Source organism: Plectropomus leopardus, chromosome 8 (genome assembly GCF_008729295.1).
Source record: "Plectropomus leopardus isolate mb chromosome 8, YSFRI_Pleo_2.0, whole genome shotgun sequence".
Classification (NCBI taxonomy): Eukaryota; Metazoa; Chordata; class Actinopteri; order Perciformes; family Serranidae; genus Plectropomus; species Plectropomus leopardus.
The window spans coordinates 6,356,741-6,378,418 of NC_056470.1; the positions used below are offsets into that span (position 1 = coordinate 6,356,741).

Genomic DNA, 21,678 nt, shown 5'->3' on the forward strand with positions numbered 1-21,678 from the left:
TCTTGTAAATAGCTTGTGAAAGGTGTCTAGACAGTGCAAGAAAACTGATATCAATCCATGTTTCAAGGGGCTAATATAAATTTGGGTAACTCAGCTAATAATGACTGTGAACTCATCACTCGGTTTATAGTACACAATTCAGGACCTTACATACCAGGATTCTATTTTTAGAACTGTGCTTTAGACAAGAGCTTACACAGAAAACAGTATCAATATTACAAAATGCAAAACCCCAGATTACCTCAGTGATAATGCTTTGTTTGTTTGTTACAAATGCCAACTTATAGGGATGATATAAAACCAAAAAAGAATATGAGGTCTCAGTCTGTCCGGGTTTTCAATCTTGTATCACCACATAGAAACCACCCTGCTCTGACTAGAAATAAAATCACAATAATAGTAAACAAACAAAGGCAAAAAGGAAAAAAAAAAGCTTCTCCCTGCCCTGCAGAATTTCCTGGAACAGAGTTAAAGATAGGTGTCAAAATATAAAAGCGTAAACGAAAAGTAATGTAATGATTACTTGTAATACCCTTGCCAGACTGGAGGTTCCCATTATCATTCTGGCACAGGGGGAAAAATGCTCATCTAATCAGTGTCCTAGAGGTGAAGCCTGACTTGACTTTAGCTCTGGAGGAACTTGTTGGGCTCATTAAAACCACAAAGGATCTATGAGCTGTTTGTGACTCTTGCAGAACATCATTACACATGACAGAGGATTGTGTGAAGTGGAACAGATTGCTACATTGCTGAAGTCAATGTTTCTGGTGCATGCCGCTTCCAAGGTCAAAACATGTGGCAAATCAACTCATATACTTTTTCGGTCTGTGTTCACAAGTTGTTTTACAAATTGTAAATTGTAATTGTAAATTACAAACAATTCACCGACAGAGCAAAGCAGGCATACTTTGTTGCACAACCCAAATCTTAGTAAAAACTTAACATTTTCAAGGTTTAAGTTGTAAGGTCCGTGTTGTTGTTTCTCATGATGAAGAGGATTTCAACAAAAAGTGGCACGCAGATGTGGAAGGACTGTAGAATGGCGGCCAGTAATGGCAGGTTTATTGCCACAGTCTACATCCTTTGAGTCAGATTAACTAAAATTATACAGCAGATTCCCTACCTTTCTGACATCTGAGGCCTGTAACACAAAGCGAGATTTGTGCGTAAACCAGCTATTGTTGAGGTTTTAACTCAGGTTTCCTCTATCATGAGACACAATACAACCCTAAAGGCAAGCAAGCAGCAGAAAATAGCCAGGAACCCCACAGGTACAACTCTTTATATACCAAAAGACTGGCTGTGATTGACTGCAGGGTCCCAGATTCACCAACCAAAACTAGGAGGGGGAAGGAGGACCTAAAGCTAGAGAGCAGGATGGCACATATTGCTGAAACACTTTTAAACAGTTACACTTTCACTTACCAGAAATGCAACAACATTTAAAATTTCTTGCTTTCTATAATATATGCACATGGCAACTACAGTATGGTGAGGTAAGAAGATCATGACTATAGAACATAGAAATGTATTGCTGGAGAGTTTCAAGTCCACCTTTATATACAGTCTCTGGAGTACAGCCGCTGCTCCTTTGCGTCAAAAGGGGCCAGTTGAGGTGGTTCGGGCATCTGATTAGGATGCCTCCTGGGCACTTTCCTTTAGAGGTGTTCCAGGTACGTCCTACTGGTAAGAGACCCTGAGGCACACCCAGAACACGCTGGAAGGTTTACATATCTCGTCTGGCCTGGGAACACCTTGGGGTTCCCCAGCAGGAGCTGAAAGGCGTTGCTGGAGAGAGGGACATCTGGAGAGCTTATTTAAGCCTGCTGCCCTAGTGACCCGGCCTCAGATAAGCAGACAACAACGGATGGATGGATATCATCAAAACAAGCCAGAGGCAGAGAGACAGCTGCAGCGGAACCAAAGTAGCGCACTTTTTTATTAATTAATTTTAAAAAATGCCAAATACTGGCCCTGATAATCGTCCAGGCCAATAATCTGTCAACCCATATTATCAACTGGCTTCTGCACATCACTCAGCTACAACAGCATAATGCCGTCCGCCCAACCAGTGGGGTATCACAACACCCCAAAAGGTTCCATCCAACTACATTACAGTCTGACACTATCCGGCGGCATATCATACTGCCGCGAAAGGTGGTTTTTGGTGTCGGTATCTTACACCGAAATCACTGCCAAAACAGCAATATTTGATGACATTGGAATGAGAATAGGGTATTTCCTTGGATGCTGGATCAAGATGGAGGATCTTTGCTTGTGGCAAACGTTTGGGTAGGATCTAAAATTAGCCTCCAGTAGCTCCAGCACAGTTCATGATCAGGTTTGCTACCTAAAGTAGCTTTTGTTCAGAATGGTTTTGCACAAGAAACAACAGAATAAGGGAGCCATGACAAAGAAAAGTAGAAAGGAAAATGAGGAAACAGGAAGACAAACAAAGCAAGAAATGAGAAAGAGAAAGAGGAAGGGAGGAAGAAAGGTAGGATGAGCTGCAAAATGATGTAAGGGAAGGAGGGATATGCAAAAGAGGAAAAAGTGATCAAGATTAAGGAGGATAGAGGTAATAAAGAGCAGCTGGATGGGAGGGGTGACAATGAGTGAATTCAAAAAGAAGGCACAAAGGAGGGGAGAGAAAGTAGGGAGGGAAGACAGATATGGGCTGAAGACAAAAGTGGGAGGAAGGAGGGATGAAAATGAGGAGGTGATTGGCACAGAGAAAGACGAACAAAGTACGGAAGGAAGAAGTGCGATCAACACAGAGGAGGCAGGGATGGATGAAGAACAGGATGGTTGAAAAGAGCGAGGGATGAAGAGAGGGAGGCCGTGACAGGGAGCCATTAATAATTTATGATAGCCTCAGCTTTTCAAAGCAGCCCAGCGGTCCCGCTCCCTGCTTTCCCTTGACGTTTAATTTGTCTGAAAATCAGCAAGCGTGGAGTCTGATTATCGTCTCCGTCTGCCAACGCCTCTGCTTCAATCTCCCTGACACCGAGGTGAGATCACAAGCTGTTCGGTACACACATGTCAGCCTGGAATCCTTTAGGTCAAAACAATCCTCGTCTAGAAGCTGCAGACATAAAGTATCTCCCGTGTAAAGCATCTCTGAACCTCTCACAGCTACCTAGAATTAAATGCCCAAATACAGACCTGAGATCTTCTATATCATTCCATTTATAAGGCCATTATATTGACAGGGAAAAGTGCAGGGCGAGCAGTAAAGTGCCCTTGTCCAAGCTCACTCAGTTTACAGGCTATCTGATAGGCCTATTCTGAACAGGGGAAGAAAAGACTCAGTCTCCTACGGTAAAGTGGTCTCTTTTTCAATGTGTCTTTTGTGCCAAAATGGCTTTTCACCCGCTGTTGATGGTTTGTATGTCATGTAGGAGAAAAACAAGCTTCCATCATGTTAGAAAACATGCGTCTGCATCGGAAAATGTTTTAGGGTGGTTCAAGTTTCCCTGCTGGCTTAACAGTGTGTTACCTCACTGAAGCCTAAGCAAATTGATTTTATTTCTTTCAAAAACAATGAGCATCGATTGGAAATTACTTAAAAATTGGCAAGAAATTGGGAAAAAATTCATGTAAAATGACCTGAAATTTAGTTTTAAAAAACAACAAAAAATTAAGATAATAAAAAAGGTAAAAAAGACTTTTGGAAAAATGCCAAAAAATAAAATAAAAAAAATCCAATAATTCTGTAACATCATTGTAGCATCATTTTATAATTATGGTTATTACAACATAGTTGTTTTTTTTCCAAGTTTTTTTCTTTTTTTACCTAGCTTTTTTAAAAATATAATTTTCTTAATTTACCAATTACTTACAATTTAACATAATTATGTATGCAATTTATGTTGTGCACTGATGTCACTCTGACATATTTTCATCATGTCACGTAATGAAAGTTTTAACTCTCAGACAGTGCATGCTGGGACCTCTGCTAATATGTTGATCATCTTCTTAATTTGCTAAGTTTACTGACTTATTTAGCTCATTATTTCAACTTCAAAATACTTCAAGTCAGAAGACCATGAATTGATACATTTAGAAATAGGTGTGAAAATAAAAACTAGAAATTTAAAGCTGGATTAACTTGAAATGAATAGAAGAAGAAACTGATCTTGGGTTGTTGGAGTTGATGGTAAATGTCTTTCTACTCACTTCTGAACTCAACAGCCTTGCTCATGTCTTGACATCAACAATACAGCCACTGGTGTGCAGGGAAACATCTGGGTGTTGCACTTTGTCCTTTTAGAAGCCTGGTTTATCTGACATTAAATACAAACTTACATAAAAAGTAAAATTTAAAAAAAATGTACATTTAATTCACCAATGCATGAGAGGGAAAACATAACTTTTTTAATTGAGCCTGAGACTAAATATCTAATACCCAGATTATAAAAACACAGGCAGTGCCAATTTAAAAGTGATTTTTAAAAAATAGAATCAAAGAACCACAAAAGAAATATTAAGGTATAAAAACAAAGTCATTTTCCTGGTCTCAGTAATTTAACGGTCACAGAGTGATTTTCAGAGGGAGAACACCAAAACATTGGTAGATACCCCAATGCTGCCACCTAGTGGTGTAAACGAGTTCTAGCAATACTGGAGGGTCCATGCTGAGCTGTTAAGGGGCAGTCCACTAATTTTACATATAAAGTTCAATTTACAAATGATTGGCAGCCTGAGAAAAAATACTCTGACTTGGAGGCTACACATTTTGAACAGAATGTCTATGTTGCATACTGGAGGCACAGCATTTAAACGACCAGTCATTTGCCAGACAGGGTGGGGCAAACAAAAGTTAAAGATGCTACGGCATATGCTACGGTTTACAAAGTAACTCATGTCAGAAAGTAAAGTCAGGATTTCTCAGCCTTTTTGGCTTTAGTTTAATTTTCTTTTTTCCCTCAGAAGTCTACAAACTTATTTACAGTGCACCTGGTGTGCCCATCTAATATGTGGAGCACAAGCTATTTTGGCTTTATTCCTATGATTTTGACACCTCAGGCAGGATCACTGGTGTTGCCACTCCAACGACAATGGCAGGAAAAGCAACTGGACCTGTTTGAAGCTGTTGGCAAGACAGACAACTGCTTCTCATTTCTAATAAACTCCTCTTTGATTTGACTCTAAGTCAGTAAGTCTAATCATTGTGATGTTATTTTGACAATGCACCTGCAGCCTGCCTGCAAGGCCTTTTAGCTGGCAGTCGGTTGCCACCCAATTACCAGTCAACTGGCAGTCTGAGCCCTTCCTCGTTGTTCCTGAGAAAGCATGTCTGGACTCCACAGTCGACACACCCATTCATTCAGAATGAGATGGCACTTCACAAAAACACATAAGCCAGTTAAATACAAAGAGGTTACACAAGGGCACTTGGGCACACCAATTATATTAATATATAAATCTCCACTATCCTGAGCTGCAGAATCCCACCATCCCCATCATTTTGCTTGCTAGGAGACTTAACACTCACCATTCCATTAACATAGAAACCCATTACTCATTTCTCCAGCTATTTCCAAGAAAATAATCTTTCAAAACTAGAAATCCAAACAATGATGCAGTATCACTCATTGGATCAACTTACTCACAGCATACACCTCAATAGGAAAAATGACAGCACAGTGACAAAACAATATATCTGCCTTTAATAATACCTGGAATATTTTATATTTATCACCCATCTTAATCTCAAACATAACTAAACAAAACCAAGCCAAGCCATGTACATATCCATGACCCCTCTCTGACTAACATGCATACCCCAAATCTGATCTGTCTAGATCTGTTTACCTTAGTTCTTATTATTGTTTTTATTATTGCTATCATTAATATTATTATGACTACTATTATCATTATAATTATCTTATTATTATTAATATTATAACCCTTTGATGATATTAATGTTTTTTCCATCATCTTACTCACCTCCTTTTTTCTTGATCCTTTTCTATTTCTCTTCTTATTATTCTTTCTCTACTTCTCCTTATTGTTGATATTATTATTATTATTTATTATTATTTATCTTTTACCTACTTTATCTACTACTTCCTACTCCCCTATTATGATTAGGATTAATTAACTATACTTATTATTAAGTTTTCCTTCGTTGCTGCTGGTCTCTTTCCTCCTCTTTTCATGTATCCATTATTATTACATGGTGTTTTCAGTTGTTTATTTATTTATTTATTTTCTCATGGCTATGGTTGTTCACTCCATTTCTACCTCCATTGCTGTCCATTCAATACTACTACTGACTACATTCGAAGTTTTTTTACACAAAAATACATATATTGTCTGCCTCTTCTCCTCGGTTTTCTCCTTCTCTTTCCAGTTTTTCTTTGTTGTTGCTGATATTTTTCTTCTTCTTTTCATGTATGTTATTGCACTTTATCACCAATAAAAAAGTTATATTAAATAAATATATGGATTTCAGGTGTTTTTCATTCTCAGTAAAGATAATGTTATGAGTTGGAAAATAGACAATGTGGATTCTTCATGTATTCAGTTCAACTAAAACACAAGAAACTTGACTCCCACACTAGGTGGAGGTAAAGACTACAACAAGGATAGAAACATGGTGCCATTGATGTTTTTCAAAACAACTTGGTACACTGGGGCTTCAGGACCCTTGGATTTCTTTGGATGAGCAGAATGGAGACATTTTGTGGTTTTCTTATGTATTTTTAACATTTGAATCCTAATCACCATTTGCTGCAATTGTTTGTTTGTCTTTTTTCCTGTGAACATCCGGCAGTGTTTTGTGTACTGTAAAACTTCACCTGACTTTCCATCAACATGAGGGTGAGTAGATAATGACTGAATTTTCATTTTTGGGTGAAGTATCTCTACAAGGTAAAATCACATGCATTGACTCACTGACCACATTGACTGCTGAGAGTCAAAGGCAACTACTGTGATGCGGGCCACCAGAGGGTGAGAGTCCTCAGTGACAAGTATGTCAAGATAATACTCTATGATCATTGTGATTAACATTACATTAACATTTTATTCATACGTCACAAAAAGATGTTGAAAAAGAATCATATCTGTTGCAAAATATACTGTGTCTATTATTCTATATATGAACATTCAGAGCAAAGAGAAATACGCATTCATTTATGAGCCAAAATTGGCCATTTTTAGGTGACAATCTAGTCCAGCCCATCTGTGTGGTAACCAGACAGAAGTACATTGTACAGACTTCATCAGCGGAGGGAGTTTACCCAGTTGTCATGGAGATGTATGCTTGTATCTCCAAGAAAATTTGATTTAAAAGACAAAATAAACCAAAAAAAAAAAAAATACAATATTACAACCCAGAAATACTACAATCATAAACTGTGTTTCTGGGTGTAGTATAATTCAGTGGTTCCTAACTGGTCCAGCTACGGGGTTCATATTTCTCCTTAGTCATTAGTTTAATGTTGAAATTACCACATATTTAAATTTTTTCATAAAATGTAAAGAGTTGACAGAAATGGCACTTCCAAATAAAAGCTCTGTGCTGGAAATTTACTGTACCTCAAAATAAAGCGCATTTTTCACAAACATGACACGTTCACTAGTCACTTGCGGTCCATTCAGAATGAACCCTTGACCCACTTTTGGACGGCAAAACACCTGTTGGGAACCACTTGTTTAGTACACGTATGCATTTATAAGCATAATCTTGTATTAAATCACTTTTAAAGCATGACATTATGTATAGTAAAATACCAAAATATTGTATGATCCCATATAAAAAGCATAAAATTATTTACTATGGATTACTGAATAGAGACTACCTGTATACCTTTAGCAGAAAAATACAAACATGTTGTTTTGGCCTGAGATGTGTTTGCAAAAACAAATACTAAAAGAATAAAAAAAGCTTGTTGATTGCCTAAGTGCAACGTATTGTTTTGCATTGTTTTGCATTGTTTTGTTTTGTTGAAGCTTGTGGGAGGATGGACTCTTCAGGGTCATGCACGCTTGACAGAGACTTTTTGGAAGCTCCTGCAAACGACTTTGGAGCTGTTGCTGTGTGAGAAAGAGGCCTTTAGGAGTTTAGTCCCGGGTGAAGTGGCCATAATGGACACCGTCTTCTCTATCTTCTCTCCTGGCTGCATGAGAGACAGTCTGGGAGAGAGGGAGAGAGAGAGAGAGAGAGAGAAGAGAAACTTAAACTTTTCATATTTCACCTCTCACAAGCACCCATGCAGAATGTTTCCAGAGCAGCCCTGAAATAGTCTGGAGATGTAATGTTTTGCACAAGAGTTGGTAATAATATTGGACAATGAATAAAAGGGGCAATTGGCATGATATTTGATGCTCCACAGCACAAACGATCATAATATATCTGTGTGTGTGTGTGTGTGTGTGTGTGTGTGTGTGTGTGTGTGTGTGTGTGTGTGTGTGTGTGTGTGGGCGATGTTGGCGCAGTGCTGATTAATATCTCCAATTATTCAATGAATGCTTTGCCAGGTACAGAGATTTTTCCGGATCCCGGAACTAACGTTCTGCTCTTTCGCAAGCCAAAAAAGCAAATGCCAAACCCGTTTTATTGTTCCAGTATTTAGCACCGTGATGTATTACCTCTTACAGTAACTAGATGCTTCTACTGAATCTTTTCTCTAATTAGTGAGCTTATTCCTCTCTGAGGTAAAACTTTTGCTTCATTGCATGTGCCAATAAAAAGCCACCATGGCTCCAGGGGACTGAAATTGGAGAGAAATAGGACAAAACTAGGAAAAAGATGAAATTTGAAAGTTTTCAAACTTTCACTGGAAAAGTTTCTCCACTTAAAGTTTAAATTTTTTCCCATTTAAACACACCTCAATGTCATTTAGCACTCAACCGACAATACAAAACAGCAACAGCAAAATGCATACACCACTGAGACTGAGCCTTTTCAACACAGAAAAACACACAATGTTTCATGTCTGCAAACAAGAGGTAAAGACAAAGAAACCAAGTCCTTTACCAAAATAAAAGTCCAATGCAAAGAACCTGACACACTCTCACACCAAAACAAAATTCAGCATTTGTTGAAAAAGTTTTTCAAAATTGAAAATGCACACATAGTGAGATACAGACAATTGTGTTTCAATATGCAAAGCCAAACACATTGCACAACTAGATTTAAAGACATATTTGTTCCAGTGGGTTACATTTGTTGAACCGAAAAGTTAAACCATGTCACTGCATGCTACAGCCTGAGTTAAGAAAAAAAAAATCTGAATAATACATGAATGTGAACTATGCTGTCTATTTTATTATGTTTTTTAAATCTCTTGTCTTACATGGTTTTTCTATGGCTATCACCACTACATTCAATTATTAAATTATCGACACTTTTTCACATATATTTAAACAACATTGTGCTATAGCCTGCAAACCATTTGCTGTCTCCTTTTTTTAATCTGCACTCCCACATTTAAAATGTAATACTTGCACAACCAGCTTTGCCAATACAGAAAATAACTTTTCATTTAAAATAAGGATAGAAAAAAAGGAGGGGACCATTGCATTAATATGTTCTTAAGTTTAACCCTGAGCGTGATGGCGCCTTACTCTCCTCACAGAGCTACAAAACCACATTTGGCCAAACCAACATTATGTCCCTGCTGCTCCAAAAACACACCTGACAGCATTCCCAGACTGCATTCCCCAGACACCTTAACCACAAACAGTCGTATCCTCCCAGCTCAAACACGACAGAAGATTCATTTAAAATGTCTGTAATGTGACTTCAGTACTGATTTTTTTCTTTCTTGATTTACTTTTTAAAAAATTTTTTTTACAACAACTCTGTTGTCCAATGGAGCTGTGCAACCAGAAGCATCACTTGAGAATGGCGATTTATTGTGTTTTTTGAAGTATAACTGCAAACAGACTCACCTGGCTTCATGTTTGCCCTTTAACAATCCAGAGCCCTCCACAGTCAGCACAGCTCCACTCAGAGATTTGGTGAATTTGTTGATGAAGAACACCCGGGCTGTGTGCTCCTTCTTCATCTGGATGCTGTCCCCTCCTTCGATCTTTAGAAAAGTCACAGTAGCATTATAAAAGAAATGGCTAAATTAAGATTTTGTCCATGGTAATTCATGCTCAATGTCATTTTTCCCTGTCCCCTGTGTCCATCTACCACAGCTGTGTGTTACTATCTTGGTTAGTTCCTTGTGTATATATACCTGTGTTTTCCCTTTGTTTTTCCCTGTGATTCTATCCTATGTTCTCCTATAAAGAGGAGTGATTGGTGCTGAATTCTTCTTTGATATGAATTTCTGTCTTTGCTCTTTATTAAAATAGTTTCATCCTGTCAAGGATGGATCTCAACTCTCAGGAGACAGAAGATCAAAGTGAACAACAACATGTAAGACAGACAGGACCACATCATGCATTTGTCAGCTGAAGAGGAAGGAGGCTGGATGCTGCTGTACCTCGATGTTAATCTGTGGTGATTTTATGTTGAACTCCTGCATGTCCAGGACCCTTTCTTTGGTCGTCACATCCTTTATCACCACTGCCAAGTTCACAATGTCATCGCCTGTCACGACCGACTCGTAAGCAGAAGGAGGGATTTTGTGGGTGAGCTTCAGAACTGTGGAGCATGTAAAGGATGTGAAAAACTGAACATGAGAGAGGCAAATCAAATTGAAGTTTAAAACAAACCCACTAGTTTGTTTTACTGTCCGGTAGAGGTTGAATTTATCAAACAGAAAGAGAACGGTGACAAAACCAATGTGTGCTAAAAATTACACGGCATTAAAGGTATATAAACACAAAATGACCATTTATATATTAATTATTTATGTCGTGTTACCTTGAATTTGCAAAGACAAACTTTTTTCTTGTGCGCCTGTGGCGAACGCAGAATCAAATAACGGCAAACATAATTGAATAATTAAAATAATGGGGGGTCACATATAACAACAGCTAAACTTTATTAAACACCTTTTTAAAAAATCTCACACAACTCATCCAGCATAATCCAAGTCTCATTTATCCAGTCATGATTATTACTTCAATTAATTAACAAAGTTGGCCTTTTTTTGGATTCTTAGTTGTTTTTTTCTTCAAAAATTCAAGGTAACATGGCATAAATTACTGACACATAAATGGTACTTTTTGTTTATGAAGTATTCCTTTAAATGAGGTTGTCCAACTATAGTGACATTTACTGCACACGTTCATACCGTCCTGTCCTCACCTTCGCCCGGCTGTATGCGCACTTCTTTGTGTGTCTTCCAGAAGGTCTCCTGCGGGTTGCTGTTGTAATCCTTCAGCTGAGCGTTCAGGAATTCCACGAGGACTCTGGGGCTGCCTGACTGGTTTGTGACCATCACACTCACTTCAATGCTCTCACCCAATGATGGCATCCCCTCTATCTTTAGGGACACATCCAAACTGGATGACGGTCCTCCTGGGGATAACAGGGAGAGATGTGTGTGTTGTTTTAAATAGCTACCAGATAAACCGATTTAAGAAAAGGTCGCTTTTGTTACAGGTGAAAGATAAACTACTGCTATTAGTGCAAGCTGTGCATATTTATGACAGTTTTAGTCCATGAACACATTGCCTTTTGAGTTTGACTAAACACTATATGGCCAAAAGTGTAGACATTCCTTCAAAAGCAAAAATCAAAGCTGATCAAAAAATGAAAATTTTCCCACACTGTTACTGTTACTAAGCATATTAGTACTAATTAGCACATACACTGCCAGAGATTGTGCTTACCTTCTTCACCTGGAGGGGAGAGTGGACCAGATTGGCTACACAGAATCATTTCAGGGGACTGTGGACCAGCACTTCTAACGCACATCGCTGCAGGAAACTGTGGACCAGTATTTCCAAACTCAGGCATTTCAGGGGACTGTGGACCAGCACTTCTAACGCACATCGCTGCAGGAAACTGTGGACCAGTATTTCCAGTGCACTCCATTGCTGTAAAAGTGAGAGAAATTTTGCCATTAAAAAAAAGCATCAAAGCTTACTACTTACTAGCTTTTAGTAGTTATGGTGGCCTTGGAAACTGAACCTCGCTATGACAGTGTTAGTGCTTTCTCTGGCAAACACCTAAATTTACCCTCTTGCATTTGAAGGCAAAATAGTGAGTTCACATATATTTTGTGTGGGGTACTGGTATGGGCTGGTATCATCAAAGATGAGCTTGTGGGGCCTTTTCGGGTTGAGGATGGAGTCAAGCTCAACTCCCAGTCCTACTGCCAGTTTCTGGAAGACACCTTCTTCAAGCAGTGGTACAGGAAGAAGTCCGCATCCATGATTTTCATGCAGGACAATGCTCCATCACACACATCCAAGTACTCCACAGCGTGGCTGGCAAGAAAGGGTCTAAAAGAAGAAAAACTAATGACATGGCCTCCTTGTTCACCTGATCTGAACCCCATAGAGAACCTGTGGTCCCTCATCAAATGTGAGATTTACAAGGAGGGAAAACAGTACACCTCTCTGAACAGTGTCTGGGAGGCTGTGGTTGCTGCTGCACGCAATGTTGATCGTGAACAGAACAAAACACTGACAGAATCCATGGATGGCAGGCTTTTGAGTGTCCTTGCAAAGAAAGGTGGCTATATTGGTCACTGATTTGTTTTTGAATGTCAGAAATGTATATTTGTGAATGTTGAGCTGTTATATTGGTTTCCCTGGTGAAAATAAATAATTGAAATGGGTATATATTTGTTTTTTGTTAAGTTGCCTAATAATTATGCACAGTAATAATCACCTGCACACACAGATATCCTCCTAAAATAGCTAAAACTAAAAAAGCCCCACTCCAACTTCCAAAAATATTCAGCTTTGATATTAATGAGTCTTTTGGGTTCATTAAGAACATGGTTGTTGTTCAATAATAAAATTAATCCTCAAAAATACAACTTGCCTAATAATTCTGCACTCCCTGTATTTGTATGCAAAAAAATGCTTTGTTACACAGCCACTGGAAACCGCGCATATTCACTGGCACTTTGACTGCTAGCTGTCCCAGTGCAAAAGGACAGAAAATGGGGAGAAAAATGTTAAAATGTGGAGAACAAAGATGGGTGTCCTCAACAGGGTGGTGGGTAAAGATGCTTTATCTCAAAACCACTGACCTCTCATGACTGAGTTTCTGCCAGTGGTTGTTGGTTTCCTTTCTGGAAGGGAAAGAATATAAGGAAAAAAACTTTATCACACATGTGGAGAACAAAGACAGAAAACATTAGACAAATTGCCTTCTTTTTAAAGTAGAAATACTGTCTGGTCTTACTTTTCTTCATCTTATAAATCTGTGTCAGATTCTCTGGGGTGTCTGAGTTGATACTCTTGGTGTAGATCAGCTGTCCCACGCACTTGCTGTCCACCCTCCGCCCCACCACCAGTCCTTTGCGCACGATCAGCCTTATGACGTCAGCGTCAACAGAGGCATAGATGAATGGCGCATCATAGGGGGCACGGAGGCAACGTTGCTGGATGGCAACTACTGGGCAAGGGCCACAGCAAAATATCCCTGCAGAGAAAGACGTTTTTTATCGTTACATTGTAGCTTGTTATCATTCAAGCAATATCACACCAGAGGGAGTGCTGTTGTACTGTATATCATCACAGCTGTGATTCGGTCGTAGGCTTAAGGTTGCAGCAGTAATATGACAGTTGTACGGGCGCCATTTATTAGTTAACAGATATAAGTGACAACAGATTATGATTTGTTTTTTTATTTAATCTTTTTTTTGACTTTGCCAACATAAATAGTTCTGCACACTAACTTGCTCCTTTCTGGTGTAAGCTAGGTCTACATGTTATGCGCAGACCAGCTGCTTAGTATAATGAGCCTGTCTGCGTGTTTCCAGTGAAATAAAAGACTGTTAAAAGTCACTTCGGCAGCCTGTGTGACTCAGATGAGTTAGTTTGATCAAACAGTACATCGATCCAGCATGTGTATACTCACTGCCGTGATCTCCGTCGCCTCAGACAGTGTGTATATGGCGGTTGTGGTTGGTGTAAGACCAGTGTGTCCCTGCCTCACTAGACATTCTGGTAACATTGTTGACAGCTGGTTTACTCCCAGTGAACGGCGGTTCACCAAAAGTTGGCTGTCACAGCTGTGACAAATCAAAATGCTTGCTTACTAACTGTTGTATAATCACAAATAAATCACATTATCCAGTATTTTCCATTTTCTGTGCTGTTTACTTCAGAAAAAAATCTTCACCTTCAGTTTTGATCAGGTATTTCTAGCAAAGTATGTGATTTCTGTTTACATTTGAAAATGTTAAATTGAAAATTGAAAATCCAAACGCTGGTTACTAAAACCCACTTTGTGCTTGGACCCACCTGCACTCTTTTCCTGGGGGGTCGGGTCCACAACCTGCCAGCCATCAAATCCTGCACCGAGGTCTGGTCTCTTCATCCAGCACTCCGTCCACACATGGAAGTTCCTGCAGGAGGACGCACAGATATGGATGGATGCAAATACACATATACAGGCCCTTTTAACAAATGATTGTGCATACACAAATACACATGGACATGCATGTACAGACAAATAATATGCATGGATTCATTAGGTCAATGTTAAAAATGACAAAAATATACTGAAAAATGTGGGTTTGGTCAAATCACCCTAATGGCTAAACAAGTAAAAAAACAAACTGCCATCTTTGTTGTTGAGAAAAAGAGACACCAACCAAATGCTGTCCTTTGACATGTTGAGCTTTTCCCCTGTGCTGGAGTAATATTCTTCGATTGTCGTGTTGCCATTGCCATCATGGGCTGCGTTAAAGACTGTCACCACCCTGCAGGGAATCCCCAACACTCTCATCACTGGGGGAAAAAAGAGTTAGACAGGATACTGAAATCATCTGTGTTCACAAATTAAGGACTTAAATGTAAAATCTGTTTGGTAAAAAAATAGAAAAAAAATGAATGAAGTAGTGATGAAGATGGTATTTTAAACATCATCCACACAAAATGCAAAAACATTCAAACAAAAAACTCCAAAACATATTTCCTCTCCTCCCCCTAATGGCCATGCAGCTACAAAGTTTTGGTTCATTAATTTTTTTTTTTTTTACCACAGAGAACTGTTGAACTGGCAATATCATTATGTATCCAACAGACAGGATTAGCATTACACAGTGAGGTAGGTGATAAAATATCCACTGTGGTCCTTGGTAATTTAACTCATCGTTTCAGAGGCCAACTTTTAGGATGTGTGTGTACTATATGTATAAACTACTATATGTATAAAAACATTTGTGACATCCCGCAGAGGAAATAAATTAAAGTATGGCTCTAAAACTCTAAAATACAAGGCTGACATTCCACATGAGATTTAAATTAAAGGAAGGCCAGCCAGATCACAGAAGAGGCATCAATCAAGTCCCTGAAGGAAATTGTAGAAAATTGCTCAAGTAAAATTGGGCAGGTGTGAGATGGCTCAGTATGGGAGGTAAGGGGGGCAGGAGAAACAGCTGATGCTCTTATGCTTTATTTTCTCAACAAAATAAAGGACAAAAGATTTTCACAATCATTCACCAAGAGTGAGGAAATGGTGGGGTGTGGTACATTTACAAGGTGGTCAATAGTATTAAAAAAGAAACATCGGATAATGTTTGTTTGTGGAAGTGAGATTACTAAAATAAGCAGCTCGAGCATCCTTAATTTTTGGATTCAACGCGGTCATTAAGTCTTTTATAACTCATATAAAAGGACAAGCAGTCCTGTGGTCTTCTCCCTCCACTCTGCTTGTCTACATTCTCTTCTCACAGAGCGGATGTCATCATTTATCCAGAGAGATTAAATGGTTTGAGACAAAGATTTGGATTTTGAGAGGACATATATCATTAGCACATATATCATTACACTGGTTAACAATGTCATCAAATGTGCAAAGATGATGACCAGCATCTTTGCACATTTGATGACCTTATCATGGTTGATAACTGCAGCAGCAAAGAAATCAGAGAACTCAGATAAACAACATATTCTACAACTATAGCTTATTTTTTTTTACTGCCCACTCCCACCCACTGCAAAGTTAAAGCCGTGCTGAAGCCATGTCCTTTAGTCCGCTATTCCTCCAGAAGAAAAAAATAAATATTTTAGACCAATGGAAGCATCACTGTTGCAGTCTAAAACAAGGTTTAGGTGGGTTTAGCTGATCCTGTTAGGTACTTTAAGAAACTGAAACCTTTCATAACTGTCTTACTCTTTTTCAATTCAAATACAATGAGGTGCAAAGAAAGTGCTTTACTCTGGAGAAAGCTCAGCAACACTTAAATGCAACTCATGATTTTAGCATAATGCACTCTTGTGTCCTAATTATTAAAGGTTGGCTGAAGCAAAATCAGAGATGTGAGCATTATTAACTTACAGTTGAGTGTTGTTAGTGTATGAAACCATGATATTTGTGTTGTTTTACTGTATCTGTTATTGTATTTACACTATTGTATGTAATCTTGATATCTTCTTTTTTTTCTTTACTCAAAGTCTTACTAGAGACAGGAGATGGAAACTAGCAATGGCTATAATTTCTATATGTGAACCATCAGTTCCGACAGCTTGTTTGTAACAGGCTGAAGTTGCACTATGTTAATTTGCATCATCCCTATCAAATAAACTATATAAATAAATACATTATTCAAAGTACCTGTGCAGAGGACAGACGCAAAGACCCAGCACTGTCCAAAGCACACGGGCTTGCATTTGGATGAGACCCATTGCTGAAGGATGTCAGCGCTGCTGCTCCACTCTGTAGGAGAGACGCCACCTTCATAGCTGCCCTGCCACTTCCCCTGCAGAATTCCCAGGTCATCATTACAGTTCACCTTGGACAGGAGGAGACACATTACTGACTTTTCTTTCTTTCTTCACTGTGAAGCTGCAAAGAATTGCTCTTCAATAAAGCACAGTCATGTTATTGGCAATATTAATGAAGGATTGGCAGGAGAGAGAATGCATATTCATTGCACATACAGTATGTGTGAGTGTTTTCTCTCACCATAGCGCAGATCACTCTGCTGAGGTAAACGGGGTCTGATCGTAGGATGTAGTCATTGTTCTTGTCCTTGAGGTGCTGGGGGCTGACCTGCAGGAGCGTCAGACATGCCTCCAGGACTCCAGGCTCATACTGCACACACAGAAACACAACAGATTATCTCTGCTTCTGTCTATTGCTGTTCTTTGTTGCTAATGCTGCTCTGCATGTTTAGTTGTGTGTTGTAGCTTCATGCTGCATGCACGGCTGTGTTAAAATGCTAAATGTTATTTTGTACCGGTGTCCTGCTGTTTTTTTGTTGCTTCGCATGGCTTGTGTCCTGTTTTGGGAGCTGTTAGCTGTCTCTATGATCCTGCTGCTATTGTTATGTAATTATGTAATCATTTTATAGGTTTCAAAACATCTTGTCAAAGGACTACAGTTGAAAATTAGCCAGATGGCTAACGCTGACACATTTACAGACATATTGATTAATGTGTGTTGTCCTTACAAATAAAATGAATGTAGCTGTACTGTAATCTTAGTTGTGATTATAAATCATACATTCACAACAGCTGCATGTCGCAGAGTGTCACATACCTGACCAAAGGACCAGGGCCGGCTAGTCATGTTAAGATGGGTGCCCATGTACACCTGCCCGTAATCACTTTTGATGTACTCTTCTATTTGGGCATCCATTGGCATGTACACTGGATCATCTGAAAGGCAGTGGTGTGGAATGACTTCTACAACAACAAAACAGCAGAAATTGTAGACGAAAACAGGAAGAAGTACATGGACCCACCAGCCAGCCAAGGGTTGCAGAGCAGCACAAAGTTCCCTAATCTGTAGCTCCTTCTGCTCTGGTAGGTCATGATGTGGAGTAGGAGGTGGTACATTGCCACTGAGGACTGAACAGGGGAGCAGACGTAGATGGTGACAGAGTGATGATGCATGTCGCCTGGGTAGATTTTGGCTGACCAGTTTTCAGGGTCAGATGGCTCATCAGAGAACTGAACCGGGATAGTCTCCGACAGACCGCCTGTAAGGTGAAAGAAAACAGCTGCAGTTTATCTTAAGTGACTATGTATCTTTTTTTTTTAGTAAAAAATGGCATAATTTCCCTCTTATATATTATTATGATGTCACAGTGAAGTTGATCTTTGATCTTTTGGATAGAAACTTTCATTTTTCATCATTTTATCCTATTAGACATTTGTGTGAGGTTTTGTCGTAATTAGCGTTTGAATTATGGCTCAAAAGATGTTTTGCGAGATCATAGTGACCTTGACCTTTGACCTCTGACCACAAAATCATTTTCATTCTTTGGTCCAAGTTACATTTACATTTGAGTAAAATTCCTCTAGGAGTTCTTGAGATATCCAGTTTACGAAAATGAGGCGGACGCAAAGTCACAGTGACCTTTGACTGCCAACATCTAATAAGTTCACTGCTGAGTCCAAGTGGACGATTGTGCTGCTCAGCCGCAAAAAAAAAAAATAAAGTCTTTCTTTGACATAAAGACCCATTGTTGCAAGTGCCAGTTCACTGCATTTTCACAATTGTGCCAAATTTGAAAAAATACCCTCAAGGTGTTTCTGAGACATCATATTCGTGAGAATGAGACAGACATCCTGACAAGATAATGTCTCCTGCTATGGCGATCATGGGTGCGGAGGCATAATGAAATACATAATTGCTCAGTTCAAAAACAATTGAAGTTACAGTCTCACTTTAAGCCTGTAGTAATGGTAAAAGTACTTGCATTTGTACAGGACACCACAAGGTGCTTTTTACACTACATTACACAATTATCCATTTACACACACACAAGTGTATTATTACGTATAATTTAAGAAGCACTTTGTTTTTTATTTTGGCCTTTATGCTTGTAACAAAAAGCAAAAAAAGCACATTGTAACACTGCTATATGTTATATACATTTTATTATTACTATTTTTAGTTGTACTATTTTTCTAATTATTCTGGCTCTACCGGCCAAGTAAGGCTGCAACACCCGAGTGTACTGGATCGAGCACAGGTGCTTTTTATATATATATATATCTATATATAATTTTTCATGTAAGAGTATAAATGTTGTTTTTTTCTTTCATGAATTAAACGTTCTTGCTTTAAATATTAGTGGACTCAATCCATCTTAGCTACCTAGCCAGACCTCCAGGATCAGGCACTCTGTGTGAGGGTTCCATGGCCGGCCACGAAAGTGCAGAGTCACTTTGAACGGTTTCCCTCGTCGCAGCACCAGGTGCTTTTCGCTGAGCCCCTCTGTCTCATGGGAACTGTGGTTTTCATTAAACTCGAAGTTGACAAACTTCAGTTGGCAGGTGCTGCTGTGAGTGCCTGGAAAAACAAATGATGCATTATAAAAAAAAAAAAACAACACAAAGGACAAACACTGCTCTCAGTGGAACGGGAGCTGGAGATAAAGGAGGAAGGAAGAGTGCAGTTTCAGAGATGAAGTTCAGAGAAGCCAGCCACATGTTTAAAACACGTTAATGTCACGTTTAAAAAGTGCACTCCTCACACTGGGCCGCATGCAGCAACATACTGACAACGCACTGATCATAAGTCACCTGTTAGCACAGGTAACGCCCCCTAACAGCAACATAAGTGCAGGTTTCGTGCCGTGTGCAAAGACTCTGACGCATGGTCAAGACTGCAGACAGGACACCAAAACAGCTGTAAGAGGAAGAACTTCTGTAGTAGTGAAAGTGACGTACGGCTGCTGTAAAATTAACTTAAAGTAAATGTGATTTCAAGGAAACGTTTTGACAAAAGTACACACACAAAAAGGTTTAAATAAATTAAAAATTAAAAATTATATTAAATATAAATTAAAATAATACCCCTTCATCGAGATTTTACCTGTGGAGCTCTCTGTTAGGATGAATGGTGCAGGGCATGTTGTGCTTGAGGCAAAGGAGGAGGCATTAAATTTAGCTAGAAATTTAATATGAATTCGTATTCATACTTTTTTTAAATTGATAAATGTAATCATTTATTTTAAATGCACGTGCAAGAATACATACATTTTCTATAGGAAGCTGGAACCATGACATGTCTTTTGCATGAAAAATGACTCACAAGATTATAAAAAATAGTTGCCAATTTATTCCCTAATTAATCAGCTAATTCTTTCAGCAGCACTTTTATACTTTTATATGTTTGTATGTAAAACGTAATTTATAAAGTAGTTTTCTAATAATAGTCGTGAATTATATTTATATTTTTCTCTCAAGTGTAGTGGAGTAGAAGTGGAAAGTGGCATGAGATTAAAATGCTCAAGTAATGTAAAAGTAACCTCAGATTTGTACTTAAGTACAGTACTTGAGTAAATATACTCAGCTAAATTACACCACTGGTCTGCAGAGGGACCCATAGTGACTGAAATTGCAGTAATATGGATCAATAGATCAAGTATAGTAGTATCTCTTTAGCCCTGAACTTCAATAATCCAGTCAATGAAAATTCTCTAAAACCTCAACTAAATTTGATTAAATTATATTCCTGCATTTTTAAATGTTCCTCACATATAAAACATATTTTTCCTTGTGTTGGACAACAATTTGTGGACTGTGAAAACGAGATGTTCTTCTCTTATCTTGGTACGATTACTCATAACATGTTCTCTTACCTAAGAGAAAAACAAAAATAAGAAAACTGTGAATCCCAAAGATTCTAATACGATAGGTAGGTATTAGGTACAAAGGTATTAACACGATAAGAACAAATACGAGCAAAAATAAGATAAAAAGTGTTCTCAGGTACCTTTTTGCATGAAGCCCACTGTGTCGTATTACTCATCTTTGCGCAAACACTCCTAACTTTACAGCCTGTCATTGTAAATTTATTAGCATCTCAGTAACAGAAATACTTCTGAGGTAAACCACTTGTTTAAGTTTAAGAAATATACAGACTCTTCAGGAGAATATAAGTCACTTACATTTGACTTATGTTGAAATAATATCCGCGTGTGATAAATCTGATCTGGTACAGGTGAATACGTTTGTTTGAAAGCATCTTGCCCAACCAGAAATGCGATGAATGTTTCGATTATCATTCCTGAGGTGTTACATCAGTACTCCCAAACAAAACTTGTCTGTCGTTTGAAAGAAGTCAAAAGTATGCACATACATATTTATTCTAGCAAAGGAGCTTAAAGTGAGGCATGATTTCCAGAGCAAACTCACCTCTGCTGTTGTATGTCATGTCTTGCCTGTAGTCTGTGGTCTGACAGCAGGAGTGACGGGTGACTGAAGAAAAGACAGCAGGCTCCTCCTCCTCCACAGGGCGCTGATGAGAATCTCACTTGCCCTCTCTGTCGTTGGCATCCACAGTGGGTGTGGAACTTTCTCTGGAAACAAGACAACTATTCGGATTACATGAGTTCTTGTGAACTCATTAATGCAGGTGCTAAAATAACGGAAGAAATGACAACATTCATATTTCGAAATACTCAGTGTTGTGCACTCAGATCGACATGATGACATGTAGAGATGAGTGAGGTACTGTTCCCTAATGAGGACAGACAGCTTCATGCCTGTTAATTAAGCAATAATACTACTACTAACACTAATAACACTTAATAATACTAACATTATAATTATCTAGCACTTTTCATTCATGGAATGCAGCTCAAAGTGCTTCACAGAGATAAAAAAGAGATACATGAAGCC

General features: G+C 38.7%; 1 protein-coding gene across 1 annotated transcript; it reads right to left on the reverse strand.

Moving 5' to 3' along the window:
- Positions 1-7,013: 7,013 nt before the first annotated feature.
- LOC121947250 (protein-glutamine gamma-glutamyltransferase 5-like) lies at positions 7,014-21,306 on the reverse strand. The gene is made up of 15 exons (XM_042492215.1): positions 21,193-21,306; positions 19,148-19,342; positions 17,787-18,023; positions 17,582-17,700; positions 17,006-17,134; positions 16,655-16,832; positions 14,691-14,826; positions 14,338-14,441; positions 13,274-13,513; positions 13,119-13,160; positions 11,746-11,952; positions 11,219-11,431; positions 10,449-10,609; positions 9,907-10,046; positions 7,014-8,145 (listed from the first exon to the last, which is right to left on the reverse strand). The coding sequence occupies exons 1-15, from the start codon at positions 21,209-21,211 to the stop codon at positions 7,989-7,991; spliced, it is 2,277 nt and encodes a 758-aa protein (XP_042348149.1). The 5' UTR covers positions 21,212-21,306; the 3' UTR covers positions 7,014-7,988.
- Positions 21,307-21,678: the final 372 nt, after the last annotated feature.

What these genes read in the sequence shown, in the direction of transcription:
- LOC121947250 (XM_042492215.1), bottom strand. An exon ending in TGCGTCTGTCCTCTGCACAG is followed by an intron (nt 14,827 to 16,654) that starts GTACTTTGAATA and finishes TTTTTCCCCCAG; the next exon opens with TGATGAGAGTGTTGGGGATT. An exon ending in ATGTCAAAGGACAGCATTTG is followed by an intron (nt 14,442 to 14,690) that starts GTTGGTGTCTCT and finishes GTCCTCCTGCAG; the next exon opens with GAACTTCCATGTGTGGACGG.